General features: G+C 38.3%; 3 protein-coding genes across 8 annotated transcripts in view; all 3 read right to left on the bottom strand.

Annotated features, from left to right (window-relative positions):
• Nucleotides 1–68: 68 nt before the first annotated feature.
• Nucleotides 69–2889, bottom strand: LOC148743440 (uncharacterized). The gene is made up of 6 exons (XM_088726415.1): nucleotides 2783–2889; nucleotides 2272–2343; nucleotides 1998–2069; nucleotides 1607–1678; nucleotides 753–824; nucleotides 69–284 (listed from the first exon to the last, which is right to left on the bottom strand). Exons 2-6 carry the CDS (start codon nucleotides 2286–2288, stop codon nucleotides 209–211), a joined length of 309 nt encoding a protein of 102 aa, XP_088582541.1. The 5' UTR covers nucleotides 2289–2343; nucleotides 2783–2889; the 3' UTR covers nucleotides 69–208.
• Nucleotides 2890–2924: 35 nt separating this feature from the next.
• LOC148743431 (uncharacterized) overlaps nucleotides 2925–26179 on the bottom strand; it is a 95153-nt gene continuing 71898 nt past the window's right edge. For 2 of the 3 annotated variants that reach the window (XM_088726403.1, XM_088726407.1), the window contains exons 7-8: nucleotides 3949–4020; nucleotides 2925–3073 (exon numbers count right to left, since the gene is read on the bottom strand). In XM_088726403.1, coding sequence (XP_088582529.1) covers nucleotides 2998–3073; nucleotides 3949–4020 — 148 coding nt within the window. In that variant the 3' untranslated portion in view covers nucleotides 2925–2997. Of the gene's footprint in view, nucleotides 3074–3948; nucleotides 4021–4707; nucleotides 4780–5216; nucleotides 5289–6488; nucleotides 6613–6902; nucleotides 7143–7250; nucleotides 7575–9042; nucleotides 9108–9373; nucleotides 9502–9882; nucleotides 10003–26179 lie in introns of those variants that run through there. The other variant, XM_088726400.1, reaches the window with a different exon arrangement.
• On the bottom strand, nucleotides 15626–25724 carry LOC148743439 (G protein-coupled receptor GRL101-like). Of its 4 annotated transcripts, none has more exons than XM_088726385.1 (15): nucleotides 25382–25723; nucleotides 25147–25218; nucleotides 24531–24602; nucleotides 21878–21949; nucleotides 21643–21714; nucleotides 21470–21541; nucleotides 20167–21166; nucleotides 19801–19885; nucleotides 19409–19477; nucleotides 19248–19310; nucleotides 18726–18788; nucleotides 18456–18518; nucleotides 17592–17633; nucleotides 17174–17213; nucleotides 15626–16832 (listed from the first exon to the last, which is right to left on the bottom strand). In XM_088726385.1, coding segments are annotated over exons 4-15 (1671 nt in total). In that variant the 5' UTR covers nucleotides 21880–21949; nucleotides 24531–24602; nucleotides 25147–25218; nucleotides 25382–25723; the 3' UTR covers nucleotides 15626–16732. The 4 variants fall into 4 exon arrangements, with proteins under 4 accessions (XP_088582511.1, XP_088582517.1, XP_088582522.1 ...); XM_088726391.1 differs by having other exon boundaries at nucleotides 19248–19307; nucleotides 25382–25719; XM_088726396.1 differs by lacking the exon at nucleotides 19248–19310 and having other exon boundaries at nucleotides 25382–25724.

The raw sequence follows: 26179 nt of genomic DNA, 5'->3' as shown, positions 1-26179 counted from the left end.
CACTTGTGCTTAAAAAAACTTCATCGTCGGTATGTGAAGTTTACATTCAAAGATCATCTGAAGTCAGTTAAGGCTTTTCAAGTAAATTGATGGTTAACCAGGGTCTATGCTCAAGGTGGATGATTGCCGACAAATTCCACATTCTCGTTAAGGATCAACTGGTTATTGTCTAAGACTTTATGTGCGATAAATATTCAAAGTTCTACACTTACAGAATCTGAATCTTGACTAAAGTAGTAAATAAATCACCACTCAATTTCTTGATTTTGTTATTGTTTAACTCCCTGCAAAAGTTTAAAAACGTTGCTTTGAGACTACGCTTCTTAACTGCCATCCATGCATAGATCTCTTCATTGAGATCTATTGAGAATAGGGCAATGAACATGGTGAAGTCTTTCGCAGTCGTTAAAAATTATCTGTTAGGGTTCTCGCTTTCTCGCGATAGCGAACATAAAAGTAAGGTTCGTCACTCACGATTACGGGCTAGCTTATTAGGTAATTAAATCTTTTCGAAACTTGTGCGAAAAGCTCTATTGTAATTGGGTAATTATGTTGGTAACCATGGCCACACCAATATCCTCACACGCGAAAGATAAAAATAGTAACTTCACTGCGCGCGGTGAAGATATGATTTTTTAGTAAAAGGAGAAATCCTGGTATTTCATAAGTATTTATATAATAAATAGCAATTCTTGTCACATCGCGCTTCAATAAAATAAGCACAAGCATAGGTTTAGATATTGTTTACATACAGTTGGACCAACTCTGTGTTGTTGTGGAAGACTTCAGGTGGTAGCTCCTCTATTTGGTTTGTACCCAAGTACCTAAAAGGAGGATACATCCTGCATTGAGGTTAAACATTTAACCCCCGGTTTATTGTTGTTGTATATTTTCTCAAGATGAATGCCATAATAGTCATCTAAAGATGGATGCTCTGGTGCATGTGAAAACGGAGATACTCTTCACTCACAGCCTTTTCAGCTTGACTAACTGAGAAAAGGAGTCACCTCGCATTTTTGAATATAAACTAGTGGGCAACACTTTTACGAACAGTAGTTGAAAAACTTCTTTATTCTCCGACACGTTCCGCCTAACTGTCGTAGACTTCTTCAGGGAGTTTTACAAGTATAACTAAATACCTGTAAAAACGCCTCTAAACGCCTCTAAAACTGTGGCCCCCAAAACATTTTTCTCACCTTGCCTTACACGTTTTAAGATCTTTCAAAAAACTTCGACTGTTCCTGTTAGTAAGTCCAGCCAAGCCTCTATGGCCATTGGCCCCGTAACTTTGGCTTATAAACACAGGCGTTTAGTTATACTTGTAAAACTTCCAGAAGAAGTCTACGACTACGACAGTTAGAGTCGGACAATAAAGAAGGATCAACTAGTTACTATCTCTAATGTATCGCGTTACACAGCTTTATAATTACCACTGTAAAGACAATTCCTAGTAATCAATCGTGTTGTAAATCTACTTTCTTAAGTAAAAGTAGAATAACAAATCACGGAGTATTGTGTGGTAAATATACTATCTTGATCATCTAATAAACACTCTACATTGTCCAAGACTTGATCAGCGATAGATATTCAAAGGTTCTCCACTTACAGCCTCTGCAGCTTGACTAATGGAGTAAATAAATCACCACGCAACTTTGTGATGTTGTTTTTGTTTAACCATCTATTGGTGGATAACAAGATAAAGCAGTCAAAGCATGTACAATTGCTCTCAGTTTTCAAATTTAAATAACGAACCAAGACTAGGGAAATAGAGCGTCATAGAGGGTAAATATAACCATAGTACGCTTTTTTTTGTCAGTCGCTAACAAATATCCGTTGTGGTTTTCGCGATGGTGAACACAAAAGTAATGGTCCCTCACTCACGACGACTATGGTTTCGTTAAACAATATTTCGATTATTTTAGAATTAATAACGCTAACGATCATGACAGTAAAAAAAAATTGGTAAAAATCGAGCACAAACTTGTTAACCGCCTTACAATTTGACCAATTCAGTGTTGTAGTTGAAGATTCCTGATGGTAGCTCCTCTATCTGATTCTCTTTTAGGGTCCTGTAAAAATGATACATAATGAATTTTTGGGTGGAACTTTTTAAACGTCCGTTAATTATCGGCATTTCTTCAAATCTTGAGGAAATCAAGTCAGTCCCGTACTAGGTTTGCGATCGTTAACTTTTTTAATTTTATTTTCTGTAAGAAATGGTACGGTCTGAAACACAAAATGGCTGATATAGGAGTACCAATTTTCACTTACAGCCATTGCAGCTCCATTAACTGAGAAAATAAATCACCACTCAACTTCTTGATCTTATTACCGTCTAACCATCTGTAAATGTTGAAAACTTTGTCTTACCATCATATAGGAAAATGCGACTGCTAAACTGGTAAAACTAGAGAACGAGGTGGGTAGTACGGAACCTGAAAGTTGTCCCCTGAGAGGGAAAACCTTAAGAGACTATCACATTTCGCCCTCTCTCTGCCTCCCCTTTCCACGTTGGCAACCCAGAATACTTCGCATTTGCAAATGAAACAAATTCACCGATAAAAATTGGAAAATGGAATTTGAAAATTCCAGTATATTGTCATTTATGAATATGGAAGGATGCTCTACTCCCTGTCAATATCGCCGATCTGAAAACCCTCCAACCCTATTCCATAACCTTCATGGTTCACTAACCTACCATGCGTGAGTTATGTAGCAATTCTTGTCACATCGCGCTTCAATAAAATAAGCACAAGCATAGGTATAATCCTTAGTTACTTACAGTTTCACCAACTCTGTGTTGTTGTGGAAGACTTCAGATGGTAGCTCTTCTATTTGGTTTGTACCCAAGTCCCTAAAAAGAGGATATACCAGGCATTGAAGTGAAACTTTTAGCTTCCTGTGAATTTTTGTTGTATATTTTCTTAAGATGACTTCAAAAATAGTCAGCTAAAAATGGGTGTTCTTATCCATATAAAATCGGGATATACTTTTCACTCACAGCTTTTTCAGTTTGAGCAACTGAGAAAAGGAGTCACCTCGCAACTTCTTGATCTTGTTATTACGTAACCATCTGGAAGTGTTGAAACTTTGTCTCATAAGAAATTATCAGTGTTCTATTAATAAACAGAGGGAAGAGGTGGGAACTACAGAGTCGTAACATTGGGATCTGAGAGAGAAGACTTGCATGTACGTCTTTCTTTTGTGTTCTCCCTTTCTGTCAAATTTGCTAAGAACGTAGAAACGCTGGAACATTCGCGTAGTTTGGAAGTCTTAGCTCGCCGTAATCCCCTATATTCTCTTTTAGTGAGTAATTTTCAGTTTATCATAGACCACTTCATTAAGTTAGAGAATTTTGACGAAATGTTTCTCAAAAGGAACCGAATGATTTAGGGCTGTAGTAACGGTAAGCTCTTTCATGAACCGATCAACTTTTTAGCGAATAGATAGCGGAGAAAAGAGAGAGACTTTGACAGAAATATTTTTATTAGCGTAATGATAAAGGCGATTAGAAGGCTTCCAAACAAACTTTGAAACATTTTCTCTTTATAAGTATCGATCATGATCTGGCAACTGACAATTACAGAGTTTTCTGTAGTGCAATGTTTGGTAGAAATGCCTACATTCGAGTAACTTGTCTTAAGTGTATATTTGCAGAAGGCCTCAAAACTTTGCTTAACGATTTATAACGGACAAATTGTTTAGGAAAATTAGGATTTTAAATGAAAGAAATTTCCAGTGATCAACTGTAAACACCTCGCGTTTTAACTTTCTGAGTTACTTTTGTGGAGAATAATTAAATTATAAACGGCCACAAATTGAAATACTCGGAAAGTCCGTACTGCTGGAGCGCGCGTAATAAGCCAATACGATTCGAGGATTAAGGATGCTGGACAACTGAGATGCCTGGAAAAAAAATAATGGTTATTCAAAACTTTGGTGACTTACAAGTGGTTCAGCTCCGTGTTATTGTTGAAGACTCCAGGTGGCAGCTCCTCTATCTGATTGTTCTGTAGATCTCTACGAGTATATACAGGTTAGTGAGTTTAACGTGTTGCTTTCCTGTTGTTTGTTTCTTTGTGTAGTTGGAAATGTAAGTTTTTTGCTTTCCATCGGAGTTACTTTTTGGGGAGGATTATCAAATTACAAACGGCTTTTAGGCAACAGATTGCAATACTCGGAGCATTCCGTACCCTGGGTCTGAATGGGAGAATCCGGACCGCTGGAGCTCGTGGAATAAGCCAATAAGATTCGAGGATTAAGGATTCTGGACCGCTGAGATACTTAGAAAAAAAAATAATGGTTATTCAAAACTTTGATGGCTTACAAGTAATTTAACTCCGTGTTTTTTTTGAAGACTCCAGGTGGTAGCTTCTGTATCTGATTGTTCTGTAGATCTCTACGAGTATATACAGGTTAGTGAGTTTAACGTGTTGCCTTCCTGTTGTTTGTTTCTTTGTGTAGTTGGAAATGAACGCTCCTCTATCTGGTTCTCCTTTAGGTTCGTATAAAAATGATACCTAATGAGTTTTTACTTGGAACTTTTTAAACGTCCGTTAATTATCACCGTTTTTTCAAATCTTGAGGAAATTAATTCAATCCCGTACTAGGTTTCCGGTAGTTAACTTTTTTAATTCTATATTCTGTAAGAAATGGTACGTTCTGAAACATAAAATGGCTGATATAAGAGTATGAATTTTCACTTACAGCCATTGCAGCTTGATTAACTGAGAAAACAAATCACCACTCAACTTCTTGATCTTATTACCGTCTAACCCTCTGTAAATGTTAAAAACTTTGTCTTACCATCATATAGGAAATACGACAGCTAAACTGGTAAAACTAGAGAAAGTGGTGCGTAGTACGGAACCTGAAAGTTGTCGCCTGAGAGGGAAAACCTTCAAAGACGATCACATTTCGCGCTCTCTCTGCCTTCCCTTTCCGCGTTGGCAACCCAGAATTCTTCGCGTTTCCAAATGAAACAAATTCACCGATAAAAAGGGAAAATGGAATTGAAAATTTCAGTATATTGTCATTTATGAAGATGGAAGGATGCCCTACTCCTCTATGCCAATATTACCGATCTGAAAACCCTCCAACCCTATTTCATTACCTTTATGGTTCACTAACCTACCATGCATGGTATATTGTAATTCTTGTCACATCGCGCGTCATTAAAATTAGCACAAGCTTAGGTATAGGTATTAGTTACTTACAGTTTGACCAACTCTGTGTTGTTGTGGAAGACTTCAGGTGGTAGCTCCTCTATTTGGTTTGTACCCAAGTCTCTAAAAGGAAAATATATTCCGCATTGTTTTCAAACTTGAATTTTTGCGCTCTAAAAGGTACTATTTTCTAGTGAAAACAGTCTCGGAATCTGGGACCTAGTTCACGGCCTTCTTGACGTAATTTTGTGTACACAAAACACTGAGTTGCGGAACGTGTGGAGGTGAGAACCGAGTCATTGATTCATTTGAGCGAGTGTCACTCTGCTGATTCTATAAATTATAGAATCATATCACTCTTTTTGCCCATCTGTAATCCATGTTGGTTTCGATGGCTGTACACAACTTGGTGTCACGAAAGAAAATCACGTGACATTTTGGCCGCGAGGAAGAGGGGACAATTTCGTTCGCAGATAGCGCGTGTTTTGAACTACAAAAATGGGGTTTGAAGACATTTCCGCCTGGATTGAAGGTTAAATTCGTTTTTTATATGCATCAAGCTAGGAATTCCGAGAAAAAAAATTCATGTCAGGGGCACTTTAACGTCTTGCTTTCGTGTTGTTTCTTTCTTTTTGTAGTTGGAAATGTAAGTTTTTGTTTTCTATCGAAGTCACTTTTTGAGGAGGATTATTAAATTACAAACGGTTGTTAGGCAACAGATTGTAATACTCGGACTACTCCGTACCCGGGGTCTGAATGGGAAAATCCGGACCGCTGGAGCTCCCGAAATAAAATAAGCTAATGAAATTCGAAGAGTTAGGATTTCGGACCGCTGGGATGTTTAACTTTAGTGAAATTTGGTTCAACTTCTTGTTAAACCGCCTCCCGGTTAGCTCAATTGGCTAGAACGCCGGATTGTGTTGTGCGGGAGGTCGAGGGTTCGAGCCCCGGCTGGACCGATACTCATGGTCTTAAAATAAATGAGGAGAATTTGCTACCTTTCTATAATCAAAAAATGGATAGATATTCTAGTCTTCTCGGTTAAGGAGGAATAATCCGTAGGCCCCGTCTCCTGCAGGGTTAGGGGTAGGAGACGTTAATTTCCCGCGCACGAGATTACTGTGTAGTAGATGTCCTCCCCTGGGGTGGGATGGGTGGGAATTGGCCCTGAAAAGCCCCAATGGGGAGTGGTGAAGTAACGTATGTATGTATGTATGTATGTATGTTGGTGTCGGAGAGTCCAGATGGTAGCTACTCTATCTGATTTTCACCACGATATCTACGAGTACATGCATGTTAAACAAAACGAGTGGAAAGGCTTACAATTTCACAGTAGAAAGGGGCAAGTCCCATGGAACTGACTTTAAATGTTTTCCTCTGCATTCAATGCGGGTAGCTGCACTCATGATTCCAACTACTGTGGTGCATTTGCAAGGATTTGGGCAGCCTAGAATATGGCAACAAAACTTGTTTTTATTTACCTGCTGTCTGTTGAAATTTAGGTTTTTTGGTTGTAATTGCTGAGTTTCGCTCTCGTTATCTCGTGAATCCTCAATACTATTTCATTGTTGTTGGGTCGCTTGAACGATAATGTCAGTCTCGCAGTTGCGAAGGCAGGTGAAAAAGCTTTAGGATTTGCTCATTTCACCAGCAAGGCATGGAAACTTTGCAAATCTGCAATGTATTTCCTTCTCAGCCCTATTGGGTTTAGAATCAAATATTTCCAAATAAACTCACTTTCAATGACGAGACGAATTTCTTTTTTTTCATGTCTGTTCACTTCACAGCTGTACTTATCATAGTTTTCTCCAGTAATGTTCAGCTGATACTGTACACTTGTACTGTTCTGTACCACTGTGCCGTTCTTTCTCCAAACAATAATTGGTGCCGGTGCACCTTGTGCTGGACACCATAGAGACGAGGTTCGGTTAAAAAGAACAAACTGAGTTGTAGCCACGTTGTCAAGGTTTGGGTAGACTAGAAGGGAACAAATTAATGACATATACTTACACCTCTGTCATGTTCTGTCGACTTAAAAACATTTTAAAACAAATTGTTTTAGTTTGTAACTTCAGCAGACAATACCTGTTATGTTAAGTGTTTTGTTGATGTACGAGCCCCAAAACCTGATTTTATGCTTGGAAAAACCAAAATTTCTGATCCACAAGTTTTGTCCACTAGATCGCACAATACCAGAAATGTTCCTTCCACAAAATCTTCCAAGAAGATGGGCAGACTTGTTGTATCCATCGCGAATCGCAAGGTACATATCATCAAGGCATGGTGTTGGATGTGACGTCTCCAAGGTGAAATTGAGTTCTACATAATGTCCCTTTGGAGCTTGGAAAAGTTGACTTGAGTTAAACGATGGGACATCTCTCTGAAGGCTTACTTCCGCTATTGGCGCAACTGCAAGTAGAATCAGAGTAAACGAGAGGACAAAGAGAAAAGTTCCCCGCCCGGGTCTTGGTATATGTTAATTTCGCCGGAGCATTGCAAGACAGCACCTCGAATTTTCCAGAAACGTTCAGAACGGAGAATATAACCTACAGGACGTTTCATTGAAAGCCATATATAACAAATTACGCCGTCATTGGTTATGTCCGTGAAAACCTGTATTAGTAAGATACAGGTTAGGATATGACCTCCCACCTGCAAGAACTGATACATCCGCATCGACAAGAAGTAAAAGGAAAGAAACCACACAGACTATTTATATCTTGGTTTTGGACGGGTTCAGCCGGAATACTTGCTGATGCTTTGAAACCTCGCTTGATCTGTTACATAGGCAGGGATATTTAGACATAATTTATCTACTGGTTTTTAATTTCAAGCACAAGAAACATATTGCTCGTTTCAGCATCATATTAAGTGCAAGATATTAACCAGCGAGAATGTATCGCGCACCGATTGAAATAAACGAGCGGATAACAAATTCATGTTTGTACACATGTAGACCTCATCCTATGTTCTCGTGTAATTGGTATGGAGATATTGTTTTCCGTAAAATACACATTTGATCTTTTCTTTCGATCTTTCGGTTCACTACTGATTCATTAACCTTGCGATGAAATTTTCTACAAACGCATTTTTAATAAACTTGTCTCTCCTCATGACGGATATAAATGACATTATTACGTGAGCGCACCTTTGATGCCGAACATCAACAATAAAAATAATTTGCTTTCTCTAGGCGCAGGGGATACGGCTGGTTGCTTAATAATGAGAGAAAAAACTGTTTTGCAACACGATTTGGTTGAAAATTAAACAAAGAGCCATTAAACTGTATTTTGCTCAGCCAAACGCTTGCGCTGCATAATTTGAATATTTTTATGTCACGGACATGGTCTGCTGCTGGCTCGTTAAGCCCGTTCCTACTCATGGGAGGATCGTAGACCGGAAAGCCGTGAAAGCAAGCAAAGTAGGACCTTTGTGCTGGATGTCACCTAATTTAAGAAGGAGCAGTGGAACATGTTTCGGGTCCCCGTCCAACAGTCGCCTTCCGCCAAGTGTTTCTATCGCGCTGAGATTCCTAATCTTCTCGCGAGTGCATTCTATTCAGACCTAAACATTTAAGCAACAAGGCTAGATAAGAGCAGATGATGTAACAAATTTGAGAAAATAAATGACATTTTTAAAAGTCATGTTTCGAAAGTAATTACTGTCATCTTCAGCTAAAAATATTACTTCGTAAATATTTTAACTGAAGATGATGGTCGAGACGTGTCTTTTAAAAAATTAATGTCATCTAAGCAACAAGTGCAGGGCAAGATACCTTGAGTCTTATATCAGCTTGTGATTTGCTCTGGAATAAGCTCATGTGAAATATTTATTCTTTTGGCTCGATATCCTTTTTAATAAACATAAAAATGCTTACAGAAAGCAATTAAGAAACCCCATATGGTCCTTCTAGATGCCATCTTCCTGTTTTCAGTTGTTAAGCTGAGGGGAAGTGAAAATAGTCACTTGCGTGTATCCCTTCATTTAACATTTTAGTACAACTTAGTTTATGTACATGAATTAAGTTGAAATATTTGATAAAAACAAAAGCCTTTTCCTTTTCTGCTTAAATCGCCGTACATGTTAGCGGAGGCCATATTGAAGGCACCGCTCTGCACATTTGCAATTCGAGAACAATTTAAATTACCATATTCGGTTCATGTCATGACGGTAACTAAGGAATTTTATAGCATTCCAGTTACACTTACCTTTCCAGGCTTACCTTTGCAATTACATTTCCGCAGTAATATTTCAGGTAATTCCTCCAAAGATTACTTATTTCTTGATCTTCCGATTTAGTTGTCCGCGCCACCAAGCACGTGTCTTCAACAACTGACTGAACACGAAAATGTAAATATGTTGTTATAATTCTTATCTTATTCCAGCGGAGAGAGCCTGAATAACTAACACACCACTATTTATAATAACACATTAATAAGTAAATATATTATTATCATTGTTATTGGAAAGCGGCATGGGAAACGTTAGTAAGTGCTTAATGTCAAGCTAACAAATCTAGAGATGTTTTGTAGCCCCGTAAATGAAGAATGGCTGAAGTACTTCATAATTGCCTTGAGTTAAACATCGAGGATGCAAAAAGTGCAGTTAATTTTTCCGATAGGTTTGATATTTCCGTCCTTCACTCAATTAAGTCCGTGACCTATTTTGCTAACATTTCACCCTATCGATATTTGGAATATTAGAAAGAAGTAAATACCTGGAGTATATTCTCGCTGCTCCCTCACTTCAACTCAGATCGAACTGTCGAACTGTCTTAAACAGCGTTGAATTCACATACAGAAGGCCGTCTGCATACAGCTGTTCCAGATCATTATCTTAAGCCAGTTTTGCAATTCTATAAATATAGTCGTCACGGTAATGAGTGACACATTACGGGTGTTTAAGAAAACAATGTTGGTTTGACAATAAAAAGGAAGTACTTTCTTCCAACATCTTTCAAAATGCCCTTATCTTTCAATAAGGGGAAGCTTATGGGTCGTTCTTTCATATTTCAAATCGCTTTTTCGTTTTTGCGCGAAAAAAGATGGCTTTTAAAATTTGGTGTCATTATCAGTTCGCGGTTTTTATTTTTTTCTTAGTACTTGGTTTTGGTTTTCGGGAAAAAACCCGCAGTTTTTCTGACTTGATATCCTATTCGGACCTATTTGGTTTTCTATTTTTTTTTTCCAAAAGAAAAAAATTCAGTATACATTGACTTTCTTGACTGCGTTTTGTTTTTTTTCGGACCAAACTAATCAACCCGCCTGATGGCGGAAAACTAATAAGTTTTCTGTTATTTTGCTCTGTGTGTTATTACTTGAAAATGTCCTCTTCGATGTTTGCAAATGAACCCCATGTACAGCAGGAATGAGATAGTCGCTATTTTCTTTTTTAATTTTTAAATTTTATCTTTCAAGTTTCAATATTTAATGGAAAATGGAAAAAATAACACTATTTCATTTTCACAATAGTTATGGATGCAGGTTTTTTTGTCTTTTTAATTTGAATATTCGTTGATAACTTTAGGAATCATTTTGACATGGAGAAAAACAGCAGAAAGGTAAATGGATTCCCAATTGTTGTTGTGTTTTGAGATACCAACTAACCGTAGTAAAGGAATCGACTAATTTTATCATATTTGACTTCTGTTACTGCTTACTGGGTTATTTCGTAATACTACTGTTGTGACACCAGTGACACTCACTTTCAAGTCACAAGTCGAACAGTGCGGTCGTGTCTTGGTGGCGTTCTCATGATATGCCTCTTATCGTATCTACTTGCTGTGCAGCTGTCAATAGGTCGTTGGAATCTGGCGAATAAAAAAAATTTGGAGGCTTTAGTGATTGCTAAAGATACGAATCAGGTGGTGATAAATCCTAACGTAAGAAGTTTGAAATCTAGCGCGAAAGAATCCTTCAAGATGGCGCCCGCTCCAAAGCTCACACGTGCTCTGCGCTTCTTTAATATCATGCTGGCTGCCAATTTGATCTTCCTTTCGAATGATGTTGCTTTGAACCCTGGTCCCATCGAATGATGTTGCTTTGAACCCTGGTCCCATCTACCTACGCGTTTCAAGTCAGGGCAGAGGAATAAGGATTGGGCAATGGAACATTCAACACCTAACAGACGCTAAGTTTGAACAACTCACTCTCGTTGTAGCTTAATGCCCACAAGGATTCAGCAAACAAAGTTGACGTACTAATCTTAACCGAGACCTTTTGTAGCAGTGAAAGGCCCGACTCGTTTTACCAAGTACATGGATATGACTTATTCCGGAATGACAGAGTTGGAAAGCAAGGGGGAAGAATAATTATTCATGCGAATGACAAACTACAAGCAAAAAGTCGCCCAGATCTGATGACAACTGAAATCGAAATGCTCTGGATTGAAGTATGCCCTTTTGAATCAAAGCGCTCATTGCTCATAGCTGGTGTCTATAGACCCCCGTCGTCCACGTCTGAGGTTGACTCAAGCATTGCAAAAACATCGAAAAAGCCTATTTGTTGAACAAAGAAATGGTTCTCTCAGGAGATTTTAATGTTGACTTCCTAAATGCAAATCAGGCAAGTAAACACAAGCTCATTAAAACACTAACTAACCTGCCACACCTAACCCAACTCGTCAAAGAAGTTACAAGGCCCGTTTCAGGAAAGTGTCTAGATCATATCTGGTGAAGTTACTCGGAAAGGTTAACGTGTGTACAAACAAGAATATTAGAATGTCAGATCACCTTCCAACAATGGTGGTTCGACGCTACAAAGGTCTGACTCCACAAAGGAATAACTCGAGTAACACTGCTAAAAAATTTGTAGATGATTTGAGCAAGACCCCGTGGGACACCGCTTTTGTTTTCGAGGATACTTACGACAGCTTTTGTTTTCGAGGATACTGTCGACAGCTGGTATAAAAATTTCACTGACATCCTTGATTCTCACATCCACGTGAAAGAGAAAAGAGTGAGTAAAAATGCCCAGCCAGTTTGGTTCACTACAGAAACTAACGACGCCATGAGAAGAAGATACAAACTACTAAAGAAAGCTAGAGTTTCTGAAAGTTCTACTGACTGGGCTACCTTCAAACGTGCTAAAAATGAGGTGTGCAAATTGATAAGGAATGCCAAGGAGCAACTTTTTAAGAACCAATTTACTGAACATAAAAATAATCCTAAAAGATTGTGGAACCTCATCAGGAACCTAACGAGACAAGACGTAAACAATCATGCTCCTATACGTCAGCTGAAGGAAGAAGCTAAATTGATTACAGATCCACTTGACATTGCTGAGTGTCTAAACCTCTGGTTTGTGAAGCAGCCCCTGACACTGCTACGAAATAAACCACCAAATTCATCGTCACGCGTTCCTCTTAAACACATTAAGGACCTTACAGCAGAAAGCGTGAAAAAACCACAGTTCATCATCCCACATATCACACCGAAAAAGATCGAGGAGTTGCTAAAACTTATGCCATCCCACAAGGCGGCGGGATCTGACGGTCTCGGTCCCCTGGAATTTCATTACCACTAAGTCGGTTTATTAACCACTGCATTGATACAGGCAATTTCCCGTCTGCATGGAAAATTGCCAAAGTCACGCCTATTTACAAGGGGCAAGGAAGTAAAGCCGACAAGAACAATTATCGTCCAATCTCAGCACTCACTTTACTATCAAAAATTTTTGACAAAACATATCCACCAAGCCCTGTACAACTACATGAGAAACAACAACTTGTTGTACACCTTGCAGTCAGGTTTCCGAAGATCCTACTCTACGGAGACAGCTCTCATTCGGCTGACGGATCAGTTGTTATCTTACATGGATAAAGACCAAGTCAGTGGGCTTGTATTTGTGGATTACAAGGAGGCCTTCGACTTAATTGACCATGACTTAATTGATCCCGTCTCCTGGATCTTGTAATTAGTTAGCTTGGTTAGCCAGGGGACGTTAAAGAACCCACTCACGAGACTACTGTGATGTGGTCTGGCCTGTTTACTAGGAATCGGGGGGGAGGGGGCATCTTCAAATGAGTTTCCTTCGATTGTTTGTAAACTGCTGATGCAGTCCGGCCAAAGTCCCCCGAAAAGTGTTGTGATGCGCATTTCATCATATCCACATGTTAATTTGCGCAATATAAATATTAAATTATTATTTTTATTCTTATTATTATTATGACATACTTCTGTCCAAGCTCGAAGCATACGGTATAACATCTAGGGAATTGATGCTCTTAACGAACTACTTAAAGGGTAGAAGGAACTCAGTTGTCATTGATGGAGTGCATTCAGAATACAGGCTGATCACACACGGTGTTTCGCAAGGCACTGCTATTTGTCATCTTTGTAAATGATCTCCCAAACTCAGTCTCTAAGTCAACAGTAGACATGTACGCAGACGACACTAGTTTAAGTACTTCCGCTGTAGTCACCGATCCACCTGCAACTCAGCATCGGTTCCAAAAAGGCATAAACAAGATTGCCGACTGGTCATCTGAAAACATGATGGTACTTAATGCCTCTAAAACAGAAATTCTTCTAGTAACTGGCAAACGACTAAAAAAGAAAGCTCCAGACACGAATCTTAAATTATCATGCAACGGTTGCGAGATTGAGCAAATAACTTCACAGAAATTACTGGAGTAAAATTAGGCAATCACTTGAGTTTTACTGAACAGATAGATGACATTTGTAAGAAAGTGTCACAACGTATTGTGGTGCTGAAGAAGATTAAGCGTAACCTGCCTCTAGCTGAGCGTAAGCTTTTGATCAACGCCTTGATCAAGCCAATAATGTTGTAGGGCTCATGTGCATGGTGCACTGCGTCAGAAGAGAACGTTAACCGCGTATCCAGGCTGCAGAAGCGAGCAGCTCCAGTAATCTTGGATGCTGATATCGGTGACCTTGAAAGAAGCGAGACGCTTTTTAGACGACTCGATTGGCCGCCACTTAAGGAAGAATTAAACCTTAAAAGGACCAGTCTAATATTTAGGCTCATCAAAGATGAAAATAATTGTCCGAGCTATATAACAGAGCTTTTAACGAGAAACTCAGACCGACACACCAGAACCAGTCGCTATGGAAAATGTAACATAGTGTGCCCCTCCTATAATAGAAAAACGGAAGGGAAGCCAACTTTTCAGGCCAGTGGAGCAAAACTATGGAACAGCATCCCTTTAGACATTCGCAAGAAAGACTCCATTGGCTCTTTTAAATCTTCTGTTCGCAAACATTTCTTATCCAAGAACTCTTAGCTTAGTTTTAGTTGTGCATACCCAGATTTAGATTTTTTTTTTATTATCTTATAAGCGTAAATAGTTTTTGATTTTTAACTTAGGGTAGGGGGCCACTGGTTCGTCAGTTTTTAACGGTTATGTGTTACCCTCTGTAAATAAAGTTGTTACTTACTTAGTACGTACCTGCTATGGCGTATGTATATTTCCCACGTTACAAATTAATCTCAAACACCTTGTTATTTTGTCTTGCTTTGTCTAGCCTTTATTACTGGAATTTTACTTGGGCCAATAAACTTTAGATTCCACATTATGCATTTGATGAACTCGGTTAACTTAAGAAATATTGGGCGCTTATGAAAACAGGAATTTTATTTGCTACATTTTTAACACCAGTTACGCTACTTGGCATTATATTTGTATGTTCGGTATGAACAGGTTGTAGTAAAGAGGAAAACAACACGACTCGTCACATTCGTGTGGTTAATAAGTAGCGTGATGTATTAGCAAAGGAAAACAGTCCCTCGTCATGAACCGAATGGTTAAAACGAAGTAGACGAAAACTTCAGTCGATTTTACTCCACATTTGATTGCAATCGAAATCCATCTTAATTCAAAAACTACATTTGACATGAATATTCAAACATCTATGCTAACGCACAAAAAAAAAATGCGATTTTCGTGGAAACAATTGTTAAAGAATCGATGCCCCACGGATCAGATACAGATATGACAGAACAATTTAACAAGGCTTAGAAATCTGTTATAAACGCCTCGCTTATCTCACTCCTTCATCTTAGCTTCTTTGTTATCTTCTTATTCTCGTTCACGCTTGTCATTTCTGCATAGCGTTTTTGAACTGAGCCGAGTTTGGATGTTGATAAACACCTCAGGCGCGCCACCACTTGGTGGAACTAGAAGCAGTAACTATTATGAGCCATAACAAATAATTATGAACTTTCCTCGTGATCCTCATTTATTACGTTATGGAGTAGGGAGAAGCGTGTCATATCGCTTAATTATGTCAATAAAAGGTGAGCACATGGAAAACGATACAGAAAAAGAATATCCTGGCATTTCTCTTATTCTCTTTTATTCTAGAAGCAGTTTCACACATTTTCATGAATATGTAAGCTCCAAAATTTTCATGCTCTTTTGGTTGCAGGAGTTGAGGTGAGATACTTGCTTTATCTCTAAATATCTCAGAATTTTAATACGACATGGATATAATTACAACATTAATATAATAATTATTTAATTACTAACGACGTTACCTCTTAATTAATAATCACCCTCCGTAAGTTATACTCAATGGTGCTATATATTAACATGATCCTTTAACCAGGAGCCATTTCATCAATATGTTAAAACTTTATTAATTAAAATTTTCCACATTTCATGCCAGCGCACTGTTTAATTTTTTGTCTAAACGAGGATCAAATGTTAGATAATTCATAGGCCAAAAAGCGTGCATTTTATGAACTCTGCAGCAAATATATTTAAATACTTTTCTTGTTCTTAATACAATTATGTACATTAGGGCGAACGAGCAAACACGTGATCAAAAATGGCAAAAAAAAACACCCTTGTAGTCCTCGATGTGCCATCCTGTCGTTTCGATCCAATTAATGCCATTAGTTTCAACCGCGCCCCTCTTTTGTTTGTACAAACTATGATGATGTAAATCACAATGAAGCTTTGATAATGCTAAGAGGCAATGACGAAAACTTCAATCATGAATATGAAATACCTAAAAGGGTGCCTTAAAGGTTGCCTGAAAGGGTTGCTGAAAGGGTGCCTGAAAGGGTGGATGAAAGGGTGACTGAAAAGGTGCCTGAGAGGGTGCCTGAAAGGGTGCCTGAAAGAGTGCCCGAAAATCTCCCAAAGATGATGTCAATAGAAATGGCGGATGCCTCAAGACATGCGCGATTTGCATCATGGGGGAATAAAATCCTCAAGAAACGATTTGATCAATTATTTGTTTAACGTAGATAAGTGATAGTGTGTAACTATAACTGATTAAACCATCACTGAAGCAAAGAAAAAAAAATTTTTTGGGAAGGTTTTTAAGATAGCCAAAGACTGAGCGAGATTTGACTTGACTTAAAATAACCAACGCACACTGAGGGGTCTAATAGAACTGACTTAATGATTCTTTTTAAACTCCTAAACTGAATCACAAAATTAACGCAAATATTTTCTTCTTAGGTACAAGAATCTTCTACAATGAATACGCTTAGTTAAAATGGTGCCACAGCTGTATCTCATCATTGATCCCAATGACCAATTCTGCTTAGAAAATTGTTCAAAATTTCTTTTGCAACAATTTCCTCGAATTGAACCACCTACAGTGCTGTCTCGTTCTCGAAATCTTGCTCTCCAGGGATAACTTTGTCAGCCAAGTACGACTTTCGACGCTTTGAAGATCTTGATTGTCCCCATCTTCTGTTAAAAAGAAAGAAGTCTTTTGGGGGATCTTTTTCTGACAACAGCCCTATTCTGTCGTTTGGTCAGTCAGACAGTCAATCAGTCCGTCGGTTGGTCACATAAGTAGTCAGTCAGTAATTCCATGTTAAAAAGTCAATGGTCATTTAGGCGACTGGTCAGCGATTTGTCTGTCATTCGGTCAATTAGTCAGTCAGTTACAATGACAGTCACTCTTTAAAAAAAAAAACAGTCAACCTTTAAGCAGTAAGGCTCTCAGTCACTATGTCTATCAACTATGTAATAGTAACTGCGCGTCATCAGCGTAAGATAAAACTGGGCGTATCTCTCTGCTCACTCACCTCTTTTCGGTTGAAAACTTGAAACTTTTGCTCCGTTTACCTACAATGAAATGGACACGGTAGGTAAAATAAAAAATTCAAGAGATGTTTTACTTGATGCGTTGCTGCTTGCTGCTCAGTAAACAACATTCTAACATCATTCTCCTAAACGAAAGCGTGCAACAGGATTATGTTGAAGATAAACATTGATTTCTTTTACTGAATATTAATTAGAATTCTGCCATATCATGTTATGTTAATGAAAAAATTGTTTTTCGATATCCTCTCACAGAAAGACATAACTACTCTGAGAACTCCACTCTCCATATGATTCTGATATTTGATACGAAGTTTGATGATAGACTATATCCACTCCTGGTCATAGAAATTTTAAATTTGTGATAAAGGTCTTTGTAAGCTCTTTGTAAAGTTAACCTACCTCGAGTAAGGGACACAGAATCAAGCTCTTGATCCCCTTGCTCTGCGTTGGTAAAAAGAAAACGAAAAAATAAGCAAATATACTATGGGTATTTAAATTGTGCTCCCTCTAAAAGGGGTCTTCACGACTTTTCAACCGAAAAAAGTCGACTTGTGTGTACTCATGCGTGTATTTCTCTTGCATATCTTGTTTCTCGACACACTCGAGAAGGGATATAGACCTCTTGTTTGCATTAGCTTGTTCCGCAAAAAATGGTAACCCCGCGAAGACTTACGGCAGGTTCAAAGTCACACACATGTCACGTGCTCCATCATAAACGGTTCCAAGAGGAAAGTGAGAGGAACAGTCATAACGTTAGCAGGATATGTCGATTTCACTAATCAAAAGTCATTCTCATCTCTGAGCGGAAAGGGAAGTCAGTTAACGTGGACCATCGTGATTTACTGAAGAAGTTTCCTTTTTCCGAAGATACTTGAATCGAAAAATTAATCCCCTTGCTTTTTTTCAAGATATCAATTCAACCTACGAGCAACAAAGGCTCTCTTGTAAGAGCATTGAGGTTTTGATTTTACAAGTTGAATTTCAACTTTCTCCACCCCAAACTTTACTCATTAGCGCCGAAGATTTCATGTTTACGGTTTGTATTAGTAAGCGAACAAATTAAGTAAAGTAAATTTCTGAAGAAACTGTGGTGTTGCGTCGGTGAGGGTATTAAAAGATGATTTGGTTTCACCACCTCAGTTGATAAATAAATGTAAATTGCTCACCGCAGAGAGTTTCTAAACTTTTACAAACTCTTCACGGTGACCAATTTATATTATCGACCCAGTTGAAAAAACCATATTAGAAGGTGAGACGAATTACCTTGATTTGGCTGAGCTGATCCGATAGCACCTGGTTCGATTCTTTCTGCCTCATCGAGTCCTCCTTGAAACCATTAGGTAAATTATACCATGCATTCAAATAGTTGTCGACTAATTAACAATACTGTACGTTACTCTTCATAACGTTTTGAAAACACTGAATCTGAGTATTTGTGATTATTTCAACTAGACTTTTACAAACTCATTACGGTGGCCAATTTATATTATCGACCCAGTTGATAAAACCATATTATAAGGTAAGACGACTTACCTTCATTTGGTTGAGCTGATCCGATAGGTGCTGGTTCGATTCTTTCGGCTTCGTCGAGTTCTCCTTAAAACCAATAGGTAAATTATACCATTACATTAAAATAGTTGTCGACTAATTAACAATATTGTACGTTATTCATCATGACGTTTTGAAAACACTGTATCTGAGTATTTGCGGTTATTTCTAAATCAACAACTTCTCTTAAACAAGCTAGATTACTTTCTTCCCCTTTCCAGAAGATGATAATGACCGTGAGCTTAGGATCACACACCTAACCGTCTAAAAAGCTTTCAAATCGATCAAATTTTGTGTCACATGACGGGATCTAAGATTTAGAAGTAATAAAATGAACGAAAAAATGTTGGACGATTGTAATGACAATAAAGACCTACGTCTAGGGGGAATAAAATTATCCAACCTTCCCAGGTAGAGAACACAATAAACATCGTCAGCGCAAAGGAAACTTTAATACGACACTGTTCTTCCAGTTAAGATGGCTTTGGTTAGGAAACGTCAGCCTACCCTGTTGTGGGAGATGCGCGCCCATATGTGCCAGTTCGATTGCTTCCGCACCCTCAACTTCTGCTTGAAAAATTAATCGAATATGTTTTAGTCACAGAATTCCGCTGTACCCTCGCTTACAGTTTCCAAGAATTGTTAGCTGGCACAAGAAAGGTTTTTACCTCCCTGGCCGCCGTGTTGATCATTTTCATCCATTCCCTGCTGGTTCACTTGTTCTCCCTGTCCTTCGCCTTTTCAGGAAAACAACGAGAAAAGGCTAGTGAACGAACCCGGAAAGAAGTGTCTGATAGAACGAACGAAAGTAGTAACGAACGAACGCAGAGACCAACAAGGAAAAGCATGTTTAAGTGAATTCCCAAATGCATGAATGCATAAATGAAGGAATAAATGATTGAATGAATGAATGCATGTGGAAAAAAATCAATTAATCAATCAATCAAAAACTATACTTGCAGAAATCTTTTAATTGTTAACCCAATTGCTTGGTTTATATCTTATCACTAAGTGTTAGCTGTAGTTTTAGTTCTTCAAATATATGATCATAACATCGCACCTTCCTGATTTCGACCACAGCAAAAGAAAACGTTCTTCAAGTAGTTCCAGAATTTTTCCAATTTGTTCCCCAGAATGCCTCGGACCTGAATAGGCAATAAACAAAAAAAATGTAAATTTGTTCCTTGCTTTGAACTGGTCTCACATGATAAAATGAAACAAGTGACTCTCTGCTTTTCAATGATTTTAAAAAGTGTCAGGGTCATTTTCGAGTCATCAAAGCAGCTGTGGGCATTCTTATCATAGTGCTCCTGGTCGGCTTCAACCCATTACCATTCCTATGATTAGGCTACCTACTTTTTGTAGCTCTAGTCGACGGAGTCTCTTTTGTTGATTGTAGTTGATTTGGAGGCGTCTATCATCATACCTGTTCTGTCGACAAGGTGTACAGGATGGGATTCAAGGCAGAGTTGATCGGAAGGGCAAATACAGCAATCCAGACGGCGAGGTCACCTGGCGCTTTGAAAGACTTCTCGATGATGCTCCTCATGCCAAACACTATCACCGGCATCCAGCAGACACAATCACTAAGAATGATGAAAAACACCCGCCTTGCAAGAGCCGTTTCCCTCCTAAAGTTTACTCTTCTGGCCTGGATCTCTCTTGCAGTACCCTGACGGGCTAATCGCCGGCTCGACAAGTAAGACTTGAGAAGTATCGTGACATAAGCAACCATGATGAACAAGAAAAAAGCAAAATTCAAAGCGACAAAGATAGCGACAGAATACTCCCAACCTGCTGGCTTATCAGAGGTAAGCTGCAAGGGCAAACAAACCACACTTCTACCATAGTAACTATGGTACCTGAATGGGTCTTCAAAATACCCGATACCAAACATAGGAAAAAAGGCAATAAGGAAACCAATTGCCCATATGGAGATACACAGGATATGTGTTGCCTTTGGTTTCAGAGAAGCACCCTGGTAAGGGAACACAATATTTTTGAGGCGATCAGCAGAAATCAGTGTCATCATCATTACTGACACCTCACTTGACAACAAGGAGATCGCTCCAATAATTTGACAAGACAAGCCAGACCTCCACTGAAAGTCATGCAAGTAATATTCTCCTCTCCACAGCAGATCTTTGGTGCCGACAGTGATCAGGTAGGTGCCCATCACACCATCGGACACCGCCAAATGTAGCAACATGATGGCCTGTACCACATTCTTCTCTTTGAAAATCACTCGCCAGGTTATGACAAACACTGCACCAGCCAGAGAAAACATTCCAATCACCCAGATACTTATCCTTGGGGCAGAATTCTTAAACATACTCTCGCAGTTAGCAAAGTCGTCGTTGTAAATGAAAGCACAGTCAGCGTCCTCCTTGTGCACATGACAGCACATCAGATTTGTGTCGAAACTCCTGCAATTGTAAAATAGGAAGTAACCAGTCTTCTAAGAAATTTTTACTCTATATGGATGATTAAAATCGCATAAAACTTGTCCACAGGACCCAAGTCTTAAGAATGCGCCAAAAAAGGGCGTCGTTGTATATGAAAGCAGGGTCAGCGTCGTCCTTGTGCATATTGCAACGCAACAGATTTGTGTCGAAACTCCTGTAAGTGTAATTATTTCAACTAAATAGATAAATAAAACTGCATACAACTTGTCAACAAGCCTTATTAAAAACTTTAAGTTTTAAAATAAAACAATATAAAGAACTTACACTCGCAGTATATCATTTAACACTTTGAAAAATCCATAAGGAATCTCCCTCATCTGGTTGGAATGCATATATCTGGAAATTAGATGGGGAAGAATTCATTAAATAGGATGGAAGTCTACAGTCTTGAAGTACCTTTTATATATTGATTGTCATTTTATTAAGTTAACACTCACAGAATTTTCAACTGTTTAATTTCTTTGAAGTTGTCAACGGAAACTTTAGTCAATTTATTATCAAAGATTTCCCTGACAGAAGTAAAGACAAAAAAATCAATCAGCGCAACAGCAATGATACCATTTTTCAGTTAGCACTGATGCGTGGATTTAAAACCAAAAATTGCGCTTGTTAGAAGATGCTAAGATACCACTTCGATGAAATTAATCACCATATAATTCATTGCCTACTTACATTATCAAAAGCCGGCTCAGATCTTTGAAAATTCCTGTTGGTAAATATTCGAGTCTGTTTCTTGATAAATAGCTGATGAAAAAGGAAAAATGTTTTTACTGTTTTCATAACAGAGAAAGTAACTTACAACAATTTTCAATGTAATCACATTGGTTTTTTTAAGTTTTCTAGTGAAGCGTCATCGTCATCATTGCCAGAAATTTGGGACAATATGGCGGAGGCGGTTCTCGTGTTACAAGCAAAATGTATAAGAAAATGTATGGGAAAAGATTGTTTTTTCAAAATAGCTGTCTAAGAATGGGATATTCTTTCACTGCGTAGTTGGAAATGCAGCCTGCATCGGTTAAAGCGTTCATCGCTACGAAAAAGAAATACTTAAATTCAAGCCTACCTTTTCCCAAGGTATAAGAGTAAACCCATAATTCTGACTCCATTTTCCTATATGAACTCTTAAAATCTGCTTCGACTAGGTGTTACAATTCTTTTGTCGTGGGAACAACCTTGTGAAGATTCGCAACTGCGTAGTTCGATATGCATTCTGCGGACGTTTTCTCAACTAAATCGTTTGTAAACAGTCGAATATGTTGGCCCACAAATCTTCCTTGAGCCAGGAGACTCAGACTCTTCGTATTTTCACAGAGCTCAAAAGCCCAATACGCCAGTTTTAAATACCCCAATTTTAGGAAGGAAGAACACGAAAGATACAAGTCCCTGTAACTGCACAATTTGGCCGCCATTTTCCTTGTTTTGACGTCTCCTTTGGTTTTCTGGGATAGTAAGGTACTAGGCGTGGTTTTACGGAAACGGAAAGTTACGTGTTCACTTCACTTCCACCGCCGCCGTATTAAATTGTCTGTAATACGATATACCGCTGAAATATTTATTTGGAAAATTAGAACAAGGGTCGTTTTAATGCCGAATAAATCACTTTGGAACTCAGAAGTTGTTATTCCTAAATTCTAAACTACAGAGAGCCTATCAGTTCGATGAGTTTTTTCAGCCAGTTCAAAGTGATTAAAGTGTAGTAACTAAGTTTGAAAGTAATTGTAACAACTTTTAAACTCTTTTTCTCCTATACAGACAACTTGGCAACAATAAGCTAAAACAGTTGCCAGAGGGTTTGTTCGATGGTTTAAGAGGACTGAAACGCTTGTGAGTTAATTAAAGGAAAACCTCAATGTACAAAATGAAAATAGTTAAGATCTTTTGTAGAACAATTCGGATCTATGCAAACTGAAGATGGAGAAACTAATGTGTTTTTTAGAAAAAAAAAAAGGAAAATGCAAAAATGTTGCTGTAAGAGATCATATACCGTGTGACGTGCTAATTGGATGAATGGGCAAAATGATGCGCAGCAAGAATGTCTCCAATTACTAATCAATTAATAACAGCATAGTGGCACTCTACGACAAAAATAAAAACTTGTTTGCAAGCGATCTGCCACAGACCTATCAAAAATTACCAGAAATCAAGTTCAACAAAGTGTTGGGCTGGTATTGGGTATCTGAAATCAGGTTGGAAACTCGACATAAAGAGACGATGTAACGAAAATTAACTGTGAAAGCCACTGACCTATTATATCTTAACTTTTAATCAGATGGCTACAACAAAACCAAATTGGAAAGCTACCCAAAGACGTGTTCAAAGATTTGACTAATTTGAATGAGCTGTGAGTATATGGTTAATGAAATACTAGGTCTTTATATTGAATTTACTTTTAATCCATTATGCGCTCCTCCTGACATGGGAATAGTAACGAGGTGACCATGTCATACTCGTAATCCTGTTACGAGTATTCAGTGAATAACCTGGTCACTGATTGAAACAGACGACCATTTCGAAAGGGCTGTTCCTGGTTTTGAATCCCGCTCTGACCATTACGTGGAGCTGTTTCTTGGTGGTCCTGGGTTCCAGTGCTCGATCCCGTTTTCCGGTCTCAATCAATTGGAATTAATAACATTTTACATTAAATTATTTGCTTCAGGATGCTTGGAAATCAAATCTTCCTTGAGCCAGGAGACTCAGGCTCTTCGTATTTTCACAGAGCTCAAAAGCCCAATACGCCAGTTTTAAATACCCCAATTTTAGGAAAGAAGAACACGAAAGATACAAGTCCCTGTAACTGCACAATTTGGCCGCCATTTCCTTGTTTTGACGTCTCCTTTGGTTTTCTGGGATAGTATGGTACTAGGCGTGGTTTTACGGAAACGGAAAGTTACGTGTTCACTTCACTTCCACCGCCGCCGTATTGAATTGTCTGTAATACGATATACCGCTGACATTTCGTAACGGTCTCGAAATGTCCCCGATTTCTGGTGATGTGGCATGAATTTTACAACTAATTTCCAAGGTATTCAAAAAATCCCTCTTATTATTTCTAACCCGGCTAATCCCCTTCCAGGTTCTCTAGTTATCTTCACAGACCCTCCACAAGCATATTTTTCAGAAATTTTGGCGAAACATAGAGAAGTTATAACAAAGGGCGTTAAATTTCCATAATTGGAAAACGTGATCGATCCCAGCGTATGTTGCAGGCAATTGCGATGAGAAAAAAATCCGTCAGTCGGGCTGGGTCCCACAAATCAGCGTAATGACATATTCAAATCCTAGAAACTAGATACCAAAACTACTTAGATATACAATAAATACTCACAGGTCGTGCACCTTTGTCAGTCCCCAAAATTGTTCAGGATGGAGCTTCTTTAACTTGTTCTTCTCCACTTTTCTGTTAAATTGCCAGTCATATAACTATTCATGGCAGTTTTTTCCTTCTCTTTTTTTTTTCAATTTGAAAGTTGAATCTTTTAAGGCTGGTAAGTATATAGAGTGCCTTTCCAGTAACTGCCCGAAAACCAAAGCCAAACTAATCGCAACAAATCCAGAGCACTCTAAGTGCAGATACCAGAATAAGCAACCGACTTCAAGTGCGAGCAAAAGCGACTGACCGAGTTGCAGTTAGTTTTAATTTTGTATCCAATCGATTGGGAGAATGACACAAGTTTTAAGATTCGTCCTGAATGAAAGTAAAAAATAAGAGCAATACTTGACGATTAAGTTGATCTTTCTTTGACTTCGCATAGCTCTAAAATTGTCGAATTTGAGAGCAGTTCTAGGAAAGTCTAACTAAGCAATTTTTGTTTTCATAATTTACATTTAGCATTTTTTTTAAATTGGCTTAAGTGTTCAATTTTCCAAGTTCATAAATCAATTAATCGATTAAAAAATAGCTAACAACCAATCAGTAATTCAAACTATTCATCACTACTCACAATGTCCTGAGCTGGGTCAGATTAACAAATATCGATGGTGGTAATTCTTCAATTTGGTTGTTCGATAAAATCCTGCGATAATAGAACAGTTAGCCGAACGCTGAAATGATTCTTATAAGCGTAGAGCAAAAAAAAAAAAAACGCAATTGGTGTTTAACAGCAAAGCAATCCTTTCCTTTAGATTTTGATGACAAATGGTATACTAAGATCTAAGACATCTTGTTTGGTGACTTACAGGTTTGTGAGATTTGATAGATTGCTAAATACTTCTTGTGGCAGAAACTCGACTTTGTTATTAGACAGATCCTTGAAAGGTATAACATATCATTGCATTAGAACTTTCAGAAACAAAATAACGTCACCTGGTATGTTTTTCGCATAAAAAGGGAAAACAGGACGGGGAAGACAGTCCACTTGTATCTTGTTGAGGAACTCTAGCGCTAAATTTAAATCAGAACTTTGTTATATGCTATGTAACCATCACGTTTTTAAATTAGAAGTACATTACACTTGTCCGGTTGGTTTTCAGGAGCTTTTTCAAGCATTCTGAAGCAAATAATTTAATGTAAAATGTTATTAGATCCAATTGATTGAGACCGGAAAACGGGATCGAGCACTGGAACCCAGGACCACCGAGAAACAGCTCCACTTAATGGTCAGAGCGGGATTCAAAAGCAGGAACAGCCCTTTCGAAATGGTCGTCTGTTTCAATCAGTGACCAGGTTATTCACTGCATGCTCGTAACAGGATTACGAGTATGACAAGGTCACTTCGTTACTATTCCCATGTCAGGAGGAGCGCAAAATTGATTAAAAGTAAATACAATATAAAGACCTAGTATTTCATTAACCATATACTCATAGCTCATTCAAATTAGTCAAATCTTTGAACACGTCTTTGGGTAGCTTTCCAATTTGGTTTTGTTGTAGCCATCTGATTAAAAGTTAAGATATAATAGGCAGTCCCTTTCTCAGTTAATTTTCGTTACATCGTCTCTTTATGTCGAGTTTCCAACCTGATTTCAGATACCCAA

The sequence above is a fragment of the Stylophora pistillata genome, chromosome 1 (assembly GCF_964205215.1).
Source record: "Stylophora pistillata chromosome 1, jaStyPist1.2, whole genome shotgun sequence".
NCBI classification, from domain to species: domain Eukaryota; kingdom Metazoa; phylum Cnidaria; class Anthozoa; order Scleractinia; family Pocilloporidae; genus Stylophora; species Stylophora pistillata.
This window is presented reverse-complemented; position numbering and strand designations above follow the sequence as displayed.